This window comes from Elephantulus edwardii, unplaced genomic scaffold, assembly GCF_000299155.1.
Source record: "Elephantulus edwardii isolate Elephantulus edwardi_28Jun2011 unplaced genomic scaffold, EleEdw1.0 scaffold00032, whole genome shotgun sequence".
Taxonomy (NCBI): Eukaryota; Metazoa; Chordata; class Mammalia; order Macroscelidea; family Macroscelididae; genus Elephantulus; species Elephantulus edwardii.
This window is the reverse complement of record NW_006399782.1, coordinates 21,397,821-21,410,914: the sequence shown is the minus strand read 5'-3', so window position 1 is coordinate 21,410,914 and position 13,094 is coordinate 21,397,821. Positions and strand designations below refer to the sequence as shown.

The 13,094-nt window shown below is 41.2% G+C and overlaps 1 protein-coding gene across 1 annotated transcript in view; it reads right to left on the bottom strand.

The window, feature by feature from the left end:
• DRD3 (dopamine receptor D3) overlaps positions 1-7,025 on the bottom strand; it is a 70,201-nt gene extending 63,176 nt beyond the window's left edge. Inside the window, exon 1 of the mRNA XM_006884272.1 lies at positions 6,756-7,025. Within this exon, the coding sequence (XP_006884334.1) occupies positions 6,756-7,025 (270 nt within the window). The remainder of the gene's footprint in view (positions 1-6,755) is intronic.
• Between the last annotated feature and the right edge of the window lie 6,069 nt (positions 7,026-13,094).

The window sequence follows — 13,094 nt, the reverse complement described above, 5'->3', positions numbered from 1 at the left end:
ATGGCTTTGAGTTGTGGTGTTGAAGAAGAGTATTGATCATGCCATGAAAGAAAACAAACAAGTCTGTCCTAGAGAGGATGAAACCAGGCTGCTACTTGGAGGCAAGGATTTTGAAGCTCTGTCTCACATACTTTGGGCATGTTTCCAGGAGGGACCAGTCCTCGGAGAGGGACATCATTTTGGAAGGGTAGGATGACAGCATAAAAGAGGAAGACCCTGGATGAGATGGAAAGACTCAGTGACTAGGACAATGGATATAGGGGTGTTTGGAGACAATGAAATTGACTCAGGATAGTGCTGGGTTCAGAGTTGTACATAGGATCACTATGGGTGTAAGTGACTTGATAGCACATAACAACAAAAGCATATAAATATATTCCTCATATAGGATGCATAAACTGCTCAGGAATCACAGATGATTCCAGTTGAATTTAAAGTCTATTGGAATGAAAGGAGACAGTCAATAAGTTCACACCACCATCAGCTTTCATTGATGCCATTCCCATCTTAAAGGAACACATGACCCAAGGTTTAGGCAATATATAAAATGAGATTAACATGAGCCAATTACTGACTTACTTAGATTTTCTCCATCCTCAGGCCTATCAGAGCAGCTCAGGACAAAGGTCAAGTAGTTGATGCACAACATTAGGTTTTGTTTCATAGGGCTCCATCCTTGGTTGCCTCTTTAATTTAGTTTGCTGCACTTTCTTGAAAAAATCTTTTCTGTGCCATACCAAATAGTTCTATCTCAGATTCCCTCTCAAGTTTTTAATTTCCTGCTTTATAGGTTGCAGTCTGTTTGAACCTCTCTTTCCACACACAAACATCCCATTTTGTTCCACTCGGTTAAGCACCTTTTGTGACATTTGGGACACTTATATCAGGGCAGAAAGACAGCATAAGCAGCCAAGGGAACATTTGGAATACTAAACTCCGAACACTTTTAGTTCCAATAAGGACACATGAAAAAGACTCCAGGGTTTAGAAATGCAGACAAGAAAAATAAAGCAAGGTGGGTGCAGGTGGGAAAACTCCTTCAGAGAAAGGGAGATTGGTGAGATAAGCAATTTACTTAACTCTTAGAAGGATAAGGATTATGAAAAATCATGAATATTTTAAAGGAGGATTTTTACCATAATTTAAAAGACTCCTGATGATAGCAATATATACTCTGAACTGGTTCAGAGAAAAGCAATGCCCTGACCAGTCCAATTAGAGTACCTCATGACACTTCCACTGGACATTCTGGGACATATGCTTTCTCTTTTGCTGTGATGGGCATAGTGAATGAATACCTCTGAGGTCTAGAGCTGAGGCCTTTTGTCTGACGATGAGCCCAATACATGGAGAAAGGTAGATCTGTGACAATTATAGAGAATGGGCCTGGAGCCCTTATCAAACTGTGCCCACCGCCAATAATATCAATAGATTTCTAACTTTCTTGATTCTGAGAGATTATGAATCTATTTTTGTTGTTGCTGTGTACCATTGAATTGGATCCGACTGGGACAGGAGGAGATTGTCCCTCCTCGAGTGGAGCATCTGGTGGATTTGAGCTGCATGCCTTTGGAATTGCAGCGCAGCTGCTTGCCACTAAGCCACCAGAGCTCCCTTGAATCTGTTTATTTTTTAGACCAGCAGCCAGGAAATTAAAAGGCACATTGCCATGGGAAAGTCTGCTGTTAGGGACCTCTCCAAAGTGCTGAAGAGCAATGGTGTCTCTCTGGAGACTAAGGTGCGTCTGATACAGGCCATGGTTTTTGCAATCACTTGTTATGCATCAGAGAGTTGGACAATGACCAAGGAGGATAGAAGGAGAATTGATGCCTTTCAGCTGTGGTGCTGGAGAAGAGTATTCAGAGTACCGTGGACTGCTAGGAAAACAAACAGATTTGTCCTGGAAAGGGTTAAACCGGGTGGCTCCTTGGAGGCAAGGATTCTGAGGCTCCGTCTAACATAGTTTGGACATGTTTAAGGAGAGACCGGTCCTTAGAGAGGAACATCATTCTTGGGAGGGTGGAGGGACAGCGCAGGAGAGGAAGGCCCTCTATGAGGTGGATTGATTCAGTGACTGGGATAATTGGGATGAGAGTGTCGGAGACAGTGCGATTGGCACAGGACAGAGCGGAGTTTAGGGCTGTTGTGCATAGGGTCGCTATGAGTCGCAGGCGACTCGATGGCACATAACAACAACAACAACAGTAAGAATAACACTTTCGCTGTTCTTTGATACACAACCATTTACGTAGTCACTACATTTATGTAGTTCGACATTTGCGTAGAACTCCTAAGGGCTCAGTTTTGCTTTGCTTTCTCATCAAGGTCCTCTATTTGTCTCTGAGGTTTTGTCTTTCAGAAAGTTGGCAACATTTGAGTGTCACATAAACCATGGCATCTAGAGAAGATGATGCTGTCACCTTCATTTTATTTGCTGAATTCTAGGTGTACTGATTCACAACTCAGAGTCTTTAGTGCACCACTGTGTGTTGGAATTACATCCATCAAAATGAATTCCAACAAGAGCAGTATTGTTCTTATGTGCTGTCGAGTCGCCTGCTCTGAAGCCTGCCTTGTCCTGAGCCAGTCCCACTGACCTCAACACACCTACCTCCATTGCCTTAGTTACTGTATCACTCTATCCTATCTGGGGTCTTCCTCTCTTGTGCTGTCTCTCCACCCTTCTGAGCATGATCTCATTCTCCAAGGACAGGTCTCTCCTGACCACAGGCCCAAAGTATGTGAGATAAGCTTCACAATCCTAGCCTTCAAGGAGAAACTTGGTTTCACCCTCTCCAGGACAGACCTATTTGGTTTTTTGGCAGTCCACGGTATATTCAAGACTCCTCTCCAGCACCACAACTCAAAGACATCAATTCTTCTTCTGTCATCCTTAATCAGCTCTCTGGTTATTAGCTGACACTTTATTGTCTACTTCACAGCAATTCTCCCTCTCCCCAGCTCCCATATTTCTTGTTAATAATAAAAAAAAAATCTACATTTCTACTTTTTTCTTTTCCAGGTAGGAGTCAGATCAATTAGATTTCATTGAAGTCCCTTAGGAAGATATTTCTGGAAAAGTTTTTCCTTTGCTGATAAAAGCTAAGAGCCACAATAGGAAAAGGCACCCGTGTTGTTTCCTCCTGTCTCCCCCCACCTTGCTTTAGAATGCTGTCATGGCTGCCATCTTGGCAGTAGCATGAGGAAGTCAAGTCAACTAGCCAAGGAGGATAAAGAAGATGAATGGAAGAGCCTTGGTCCTTAATGACATCGTGGAGCAGCTAAGCAAACATCAACAACTAGTTTCCTTCAGAATTCTGATTATGTGGGAAAAACGACCCTCTTTGTTTATATAACACCAGTTAAATTTTCCATTTATCAGCAAAACATTTCTAACTCATAAATACTTGTGCCTGACAAATTACAAAACAGTAAGGCAACATAACTTTTGAACAAGATAAATGTATTCAAATCAACCCCTGTTAGATAATCTTCAAGTCTGGTACTGAACTGCCACCTCTGTCTCCATTTTTTTTGGCTAACACATAGACTACCTTATACACGGAGCGTGAACACTACTAGATAGATAGTCCTTGGAACAATCAGCTACTCAAGATCAAAGTACAAGGACCAAGGTCAAAAGTCAGAAAGGGCTTCTTGTAAGAGGAATAGAAACAGAAAATACAGAAACCAAAAAGAAAGGGGGAAAAAAGTTAAAATATTGAAATAAAAATGTTTTAGGCTGTGAATGGAAATCCAAGTTTTCTGTAAACTTTAGTTAAAATATCAATAAAAAATAAAATACAAAAAAAAGTTTTAGGCTTTGAATTTAGTAGCCCTAATGACTCCCAAATGGTGTTCTCCCAGATGTGTGTCCTAGCCTCCTGGGAGTTCTCAAACATAGAGAAACTTGTATAATTAATATTGCATTCTTTCTTCTTTCCAAGGAATCTCTTAGGCTTAATCATATAGTTACTAGATCAACTGCCATCATTAGGACAAGTTAGTAAGAAAAACACTTTTGCTCTCTAAGACATAATGATTTATGTAACCATGGTCCCCTTAAGGGTCCAAAATAGTCTTTTTCTTTCATGAAGATACATTTTCTCTGTCTCTGAGACTCATGGAAAGATAAGTAATTAAGACTAATAAAAAATGGTCTGGGATCATGTGGGGGAGATTTGGTTTTCTAACCTAGATCCTTTACTATCTTAACTGGTTGCCTGTTAATGGTAATAACTTTAAGTCAAAGACCTCTTCTTGAGGCAGATTCTTCATTGGTGGTTGGAGAGAAGTGGTGGAAGGAACCTGCAGCCTGTGTGGAAGACCAAATTAAAAAAGACCCCTGACTCCATTCTTTAGTGGAGAGATGTCTCTATTCTCCAAAATCTTTTTTTATACACATGATTATATAGTTCATTTGACCACACGCATGATTTCCAAACACCTACACCTACCATTTTTTTTTCAACAAGGGGAATGATGGGTTCTGCCAGAGTTTTTCTTGTCGGGGACAATTTATGGAGCCCTCCTCTGATGCATGACAGCTCTTGGGCCCAGGCTGCTTTTCTGAGCTCAGCAGTAGGATGAAGGTACTACCTAGATTGCCGTGTCTTACTGAAAGTAATGGGTTGTTATTGTCAATTAGTCAAAGCATCCATATCCTAAACCAATATAGACAGAGATTTTCCAATATGGTTTAACCAGAGTTCAAGCAGGCATCACAAATGGATAAAGAGTATCACCAAATGGCTTTGTTTCAGATACTAAAGGCCAGTTTTTATTTCAGAGGCAATGAACCTGCTTATTAGATAGAATGAAGGTCCTCTCTGCTTGTGATCCCCCTCCATCGCTGCTTATCTCCTCCCCAATATCCTTCTTTCTAGAAGACTCAAGAATCCTTGTAACTATAGTCGTGGTCAGAAACACTAGGGGTGGTGCTGTGAAAAGTTGACCAATCCATACTAGTTTGTGAACCTAAAATCTGCCTCACTCTTCAAAAAAATGTCAAAAACTTCACATGTTCATAACTCCTTTTTAGTCTTATTATTACTGAATGTAAAAAAAAATCCTACACACACAACACCTGACTAACAACAGATATAGATGACACAAGAAGGAAGTGCCCATTTACTGCATATACTATGAGATAGGTTAATAATTTTCGTATCAAATATTTGAGTGTTCTCGTTGAGTGCAAAGTGTTTGAACTATACAAACTGGAGGGGGAAATATCCTTTAATGTCAAGAGTGTTTCAGTCTAATTGGGTTGATAGAAAAGATAATCACAATATTTTTTACTATCAGAGTTCTTTTAAAGGGGAGGAGGAAGTATCTTGTTTTTTTCTAGCCTTTAAATCTACCTTAATCAGCCTGGTTATTTTTCTCTTTTCTCTCTCACCCTCTATTTTCTTTATTTCATTCCTTTATGTCTCCAGTTGAGATCATAAGTCTAATTTTAGCTCCCAGACATTCTTTAATATGGGCATGAGCACAGGCACCCGATGATCAAGGATTTTGCTCTCCTGTGATATGTCATACTTAATTAACTGTCACCTTCACTATTAATATTAACTGAGATAATAATTTGATGAATCTTAATTTCTCTTAATCATAGCATCATTTTGATCTTTTACTGGACTTCTTTTTAGAGTGACATATGCTACAGAGGAGAAATATTAATAGTATCTAAAGGTGGTTGGGGAAAAATCCTCCTCTTTAATACTTGCATGTTTTCCTGTGGAGTATGTCTGCTCCTTGAAGAGTGCAGGCACCCTGATTTCCTTGTTAATAAGAGATGCTTTGTCTTGATAACCTCCTGACGCTGCTTTGCACTAACAAACAAGAATACTTCCATGTTAAAGAAATGTTTTCCCCCAGAAGTATTCTGCAGTATCTGCTGTATGAGCTGAGTGTCAAGTGCACCCTTTACTGCTTAATGTTGCTTGGTGCCATGGAGTCATTTCTGACTCTTAACAACCCTATGTGCAACTACCTGGTCCTGTGGGATCCTCACAACCATTGCTATATTTGAGCCATTATTGTACCCACTGTGCCAATCCTTCTCTCTAGGGGCATTTTCTCTTTTTCACTGACTCTCTGCTTTACCAAACATTACAGGCTTCTTCGAGGCCTGGCTCTTCCTGTTAATGTAGACATCAAACATAACTGTGAAGGTTCAGTCTGTTCCTTTGTAGGGTCTGTGGAGAGATGGTGCTCAGGAGAAAAGAGCCAAATTGATAACCAATTCAAAAGAAGCCTGATCTGTTCACAGATAATTCTTTCTTTGTTTTCCTCTCATCCATGTGAAGAACTTTACCCCTGTCTTTCTAGAATTCCTCTATGGCCTGCTCCACTTATATCCCTCCTCACTTCCACATATATTGAAACACTGATGAGAACAATCACTGATTCATTTTCTCTCCCACATCTCTCAACCCTGAGATGTGACTATCTTAAGAAGTGAATGTGGACCATTTTGAAGAGGAGTCCCATAATCCCAAATCCAGGCATCTGAAAACTGTAGGCCTGGGAACAGGGCCATTCTAGCTCCCTGGTTCTAACTGTGTGTATGAAACTGGATGATGATTGTACTCAGAGCTTCAGTCCATCCATCAAAGGTAGAATTACAAGAGCTCTTCTTCCTGAGTTCCTGGGGCCTACTATAGGAAGCATTTCAATCTTGGAAGGCCAGAAGCTCAAGGAAGACCAAAACATAAGCTCATATGGGCAGGGCACCTCTGGGGCTCACTCACCTCTAGGTACACCACCCAAGGCATCACTAAGGTGGCCACTAGAAGGTCTGCCACAGCCAGGCTCACCACCAGATAGTTGGTGGTGGTCTGCAGGGCCTTCTCTTTCAGCACCGCCACACACACCAGTCCGTTGCCGAAGACAATGGCCAGGATAAGCGCACAGTAGGACAGGGCGTAGTAGGCATGCGGGCGGGGTTGGCTGGTGCCTGTGGCGTTCTCTGCCCAGCAAGTTGCGTTGAGGTGGCCACTCAACTGACTTAGAGGAGCCATGGCCCTGAGGAAGGAATGTGGATCCTCGGCGGTTACCTGAAGGAGACAGAAAACAGTGTGGGTAAAATTAGACTGTGTGGTATGTGTACCATGCTTAGGAACTTTCTTGATTTCCTGCTTCAGCACATATTTATTGACCACTTTGTATGCTCTAGGTGCAAAGCACTATTCTCGGAGCTCTGGTGGTCTAGTGGTAAGAGGCTGCACTGCCAACCCAAAGGCACACAGTGTGAACCCACCAACTACTCCATGGGAGAAAAACACAAGCAATCAATTCCCGTGAAGTTACTGCCTCTGAAAACCCATCGGAGGGTCAGGATATGAGTTGGTTCTGGATCAATTGCAAGTAACAACAAACAGTGACAAAAAGCACTCTTCTATTTACTAGTTCTAAACACTGTTTTAAGCAATAGAATAATGAACAAAATGGATATAATCTTCGTTCTCATGACATCTCTGTTCTAGAAGGCAGATGCTAAACAGCAGAAAAAAACCATATAGTCTGTCCCACAGTGGTATTTTTATAAAGATAGACAAATAGGGGAAGAGGATAGGAGTGGATGTGGAATGTGTGTATGTGTTGTGTGTGTGGGCGTGCACATGCGTACCTGTCTGCTCATGTGTCAATGCAGGTGTTTTAGTACATTTTTTTATATAGGTAATCAGGGACGACTTTATCAAGAAGATGGCAGTTGATTAAAGACCTAAAGAAGACAGAGAAACAGATTGTATAGATACCTAGGGAAAAGCAGTCCAAGGAGTTTACACAGGGTTGTTGAAGGAGCCATACTTTCCACTTTGAGTAAGATGGGAAACCACTGCAAAAGTACAATCTCAGCTCTGTTATTTCTATTCTATTAATTAAATATATTCTGGACTTTGAGACCTCCAATATGTATAACCTCTTTAAAGTTTCAATGTCCTGTTTTGTAAATTTCAGAAAACTCTTAGAATTTTTATGAGGATTAAATTGAACTATGTGTAAGAAACTGAAAAGTCAATGCATGGCACCTCACATGGGATTTCTCTCATCGCTGACCCTTCAAGGGCTTTCCAAAGCTGTAAATCCCATGAGATGAGATTACTGCGCTGGTGAAGTTGGGTCAGAAGTACTATTCCTTACAGACTACACCACCTGATCTTCAAGAATGCTACTTTAGTGTTGTTGTTGTGTACCATAGAGTCGGAACTGACCCATAGCTGACCCTCTGGTGAGTTTTTAGAGGCAGATAATCACATGGGAGGAGACCACCCATCCTTTATCCATGGAGCAGCTGGTGGCCTCGAACCACATGCCTTCAGGACTGTAGCACAGTTTCTTGTCACTAGGCCGCCAGAGCTCTTTTATTGGTCTATTTTAGTTACCTCCTTCCTTTCTGTTTCTGCCTGCTTATTCACTATTGACCCCACTGCATTTCCTCCTGCCTGCCTCTGTCACTTTCATTTTCTTCAATCTCCCTTTCACTCTTATATTTTACTGCAGACAACAAAATAAGACAATATCAGGCTTGGAAGACTGAGTTGTGGGAGGAAAATCTCAAGAGCAGTAGGGCTAGAGGCAGTATAGTCAGTTTTTTATGTCTATGATTTTTAAATATTCACTACCAATTTTAAAATGTTTTTGCCTTATGTTATCTCTCCCCACACAAATGCCTGGATGAGTGACTCATATACCACCAATTTTCAACATTTGACCTAATCTAATGCATGCATATATCCGTGTGTATATGTAGTTGTTACATATCATTGAGTCAGATCCCAGAGCTGACCCTCCAGTAGGTTTTCAGAGGCAGTAAGCTACAAAGGAAGAGACTGCCCATTTTCTCATTTCCCCCCAAGATCCTCTCAGAGTAGCTGGAGGGTTTGAATCATAGGCCTTCCGGTTGGCAGTGCAGCTCCTTATCACTAGGCCATCAGAGCTTATATTTATAAAACCAGAGACTGAGACACAGAAAGATAAGTCACATGTCTTAAGAAACATAACCTAGTGGTAGAACTAGAATGTTTTGTAGTTTTGTTGTGTGTCATGGAGTCAACTATGACTTACAGCTGCCCAGTGAACGACAGATCTGAACCCCACTCTATCCTGCACCATCCCCACAGTGTCTGATATGCTGGAGCCCATTGTCATATTGTTAATCCATCTTATTGAACGCCTTCCTCTCTTTCTCTGACCCTTCACCTTTCTCAGCCTGATGTCTTTTCCAGGGACTGGCTTCTTATGATAACATGTCCAAGTGTGGACTCTATAATTCCTCCAAGTGACAGAGAATCCCTTTTTTTGGAGGGAATTCACATGAAAGTTAACAATTGTCACCATCCCACGGGGAAGAGCCAAACTTTGAACTGTGAGGATTTTGAGGAAAGTATCAGTGCCCATCAGCTGCCCTTGTGACAAAACCTGTGGTCTCAGATCCAGGTCTGTATGTGTCCATGGAGCACAAAACACACTATGTCTTAAAAGTGTAGACATGCCTGTGTGCCAACAGTAGCAGTTCATCAGTGTCATATGCTGGGGGAAGACACGTGGTTTGTAATCTGCAGTGCAGTCCTTTTACTGAGGCAAGAGTGACTCCTTCCCCACACTCTGTGGGTCCCACTCTCTCACTTTCCCAACAGAATGCAGTGTCTACAGAGGTGATGGAAGTTCACCAAGAGTCCACATCTCTGTTCTGGATGATACATTGAGTACCAAGACCATGGAAATCTCTGTCCAAAATACTGAGAACCTGTTTTCAGGGCAGCATGACCCTCTCTGTGCCATGCATCTGTGCACCTCTAGTTCGTGCGATGGTTGTATATATCCCTGTGCCTAAATAGTAGCCCTTTGTTGAAACTTGGGTGGTCAGCCTGAAGTGCCTAGGCACACGTGTGTGATGGCCTCCATTGTGCAGTTATAAATGGAGGTCGAGATAGAAGGGGTCAAGGCCGTCAGATGGGTGGAGGAGGGCACAGTATAGAGGTGATGACTCTGCTTCTTCTATGCACCCACATTCATTTTGGAACTCCTAGGAACTCAAGAATTTCAAATTCAGATCTGTTCATTAAGGTTGTTATTAAAAGATATTTGCCAACGTAGGTGAGTCAAAACCATGTATTTAGATCTTTAACTATAACCATAAAATATTTAGACATGGAATGTGTCTGTATCTCTGGGAATATTTGCTCCATTCTGACCCTGATAAACAGAAGTGGCTGACTTAGTGACCTGGATTAATTTTCAATCTTGGTTTCTGCAGCTTTCAGTGGATTAAGAGATTGGTCTAATCATGGCTTTCACTACATGTCACGTTTTTAAATACTTCAAACTGGAACGTGAGAGTGTTTAGAACTAATGATTGGAAGGGGTGACGGACTTGGAATAAATGCAGAGACTTGTTTAAAAAGACGGCTCTTCATCTTGGCACACTGTTTTGCACTCCAATATATTTAAAAACATAATGATAATTTCTGATAATAATTATAATTTTCTCATTATTCAGAGAAGGGCAGCTGCTACCCTGGAGATAACACTGCTGCTGCCAAGAGCTTTTGGAAAAAGACAATGCTTTCTGATTGTTCAAGGATAGTTCACCTTTGAGGTGGACTCAAGCCCAGAGTACCATCCCTTCTGCATCTGGGCCACTTGGGAAAACAGGGCCAGGAATAACACTTTCCCAAGAGTTGCATTTGACTAGTAATGGCTTTTCGTGATTTCCCCTATCAAGTAAGAGGACAGGACAGAATATGAGGATGTTTACCATTGTGCCAGATTCTCTACCCTGCCAACGGGTTTGACAGCTACTTAAAAATAGTTCAGAGGAGTGTCAATGGCTAATTATATGAAGAAGGGAAACCCTCAACTCTAAAAATCTGTTTTGGGCCTACTACTGGAATCACAGTTGCATAGGTTCTGGGTTTATGAAGCAGATTGTACTGCCACTGGTATTCGGTTCTTTACAGCAGCAGGTGGAGGATGTGCTGGTTGCCCAGGCAGTTCGTGCTGAGTTGTAGGTGGGGGAGATGAAAGCAGACAGGAGATGCTAGATGACTCCCCGCATCTCAGCAAATTGTTTCAACTGCCTCCCTCCCTGGATCTTTTCTCCCTCCCTGAGTTCTTATATAACACAGAGCTGGGCTTTCTGCTCTCCCTCTCACTCTGGAAGACATGCTAACAAATAGTAACTGGTCTCTGGTAGGGAGAAGCAAAGAGCCTGGGGAATTCATTAATTTAATAATCGCTTTCTAAGTAATTCATAATGAAAACGTCGTTTCTCATCAGCAAAACGGGGATAATACTACTTTCTCTGTTGGGTTATTGTTAAGGTTAAAATAAATTATATATTTAAAGTCTCAGTATGATTGACAATTTGTGCTGGATAACTCTTTTTCTGTGGGAGGAGGGTGGCCTTTGCATTCATTGTAAGGTGCTTCGCACCCTTTCAGGCCACCAAATGCCAAGAACATCCTCTTTCCAGTTGCGCCAGTTAAAGTATCTCCGAACAATGTTAAATGGCCTCTCAGAGCCAATTGTCAGACTTTCCCCAGTTCCCTGCCCCAAGATCATTGTGGTATCAAAACATCAGGCCAAAACAAACAAACAAACAAGCCAAAACTCTTGAAATATGGTAGGCTTTGTTATTAAAGAGAAAGCAGGAATGAATGACTGGAGGAACCAAATAAACTCTAATCGCAGTGTATTTAATGGGTTTAAAATGAAGAGATTACTGGTAGCATCAACAAGAAATGTTAGGGGATGAGAAAGTAGAAAAGCACGGGCCAGATTATGACTGATCTCACCCTTTTAAAATGCATTATTTATACCACTGCTTAGCAATATTTCTGGGTCTTTACTTCTTCTTTGTCAGTAAGTATTGATTTATCATATTCTTTGTTATTTGTTCTATCATCTGTTAGAGCAAGTGCATACTCCATTTTAAAAAGCAGAGGGACAGAGAATGTTCAGACCCCAATCAGCTGTGGTGTAAGTCCTGCTTTGCTGATGGTCTGACCCTCAATGCTGAATTTCAGCTAGCTTGAAAAATGTATAGGTTGCTTCCTTGGTACCTGTTTCCATAGTGAACTCTCATTAAGTTTGAGAATACATCCACTAACATTTAGGAAGTCTTAATTATTCTTTTTTCTTAAGCTAGTGAGTTACTTAAAACCCCCCAAACAAATCAAAGCATTGTCTTCTTTAGAAGACCATGGTTACTACCATTTCTATGACTCTGTCATGTGTCAAGCACTAGTACCTGATAGAAGCCTTCCTGTTAAACCTTTCTTGATGGCTCTTATCTTTTTAGAGCGATTTTGATTTACAGAAGAGTTTTGCAACAATAGGGAGTTCCTGTTTACTTTCTGCCATTCCCTTAGCTTCTCCTATTATGAACGTGTTGCAGTCATGTAATATATTGTTGCTGTTGTCAGGTGCTGGTGAGTCACTTTTTTGACTCACTGAGAACTGGTCAGAGTAAAACAACCTCACTGGTTTTCTAGGCTGAAATCTTTAAATCTTTGCGGGAGCAGATTGCTAATTTCCCCCCCTTTCAGAGCCACCAAGTAGATTTAAACTACCAATCTTCTGATTAGTAACTGAGTGCTTAACCATTACGTCACCAGGGCTCCTTAGAATGGTTCACTAATTAGAATCAATGAATATCAATACATTGCTGTTATGAACTAAATGCCATAATTTACATTAAGAGTTCACTTTGTGTTGCATCATCTCGTTTTCATATTTATAACAATACTTGGGGTTGATAATGTGTATCTGTCTTTTATAGATTAAAAAGCTGAGATAGAGGGAGCTCTGGTGGCCTAGTGGCAAGAAGCTGCAACTACAACCCCTGAGGTGCACGGTTCGAATCCACCAGATGCTCTGCCGGGGAAGGAGGGGCAATCTCCTCCTGTACCAGTCAGATCTGATTTGACGGTACACGCACACACAAATAATAAAAGAAAATTAAAAAAAAAGCCGAGATAGAAAGATATTCTGTTACTTCTTCAAAATCAGAAAATGTGTAAGAACTGCTTTGAACCAACTTCTGATCTCAAGTTTCCTTAAATCTAAAATTTATCACTATTTAA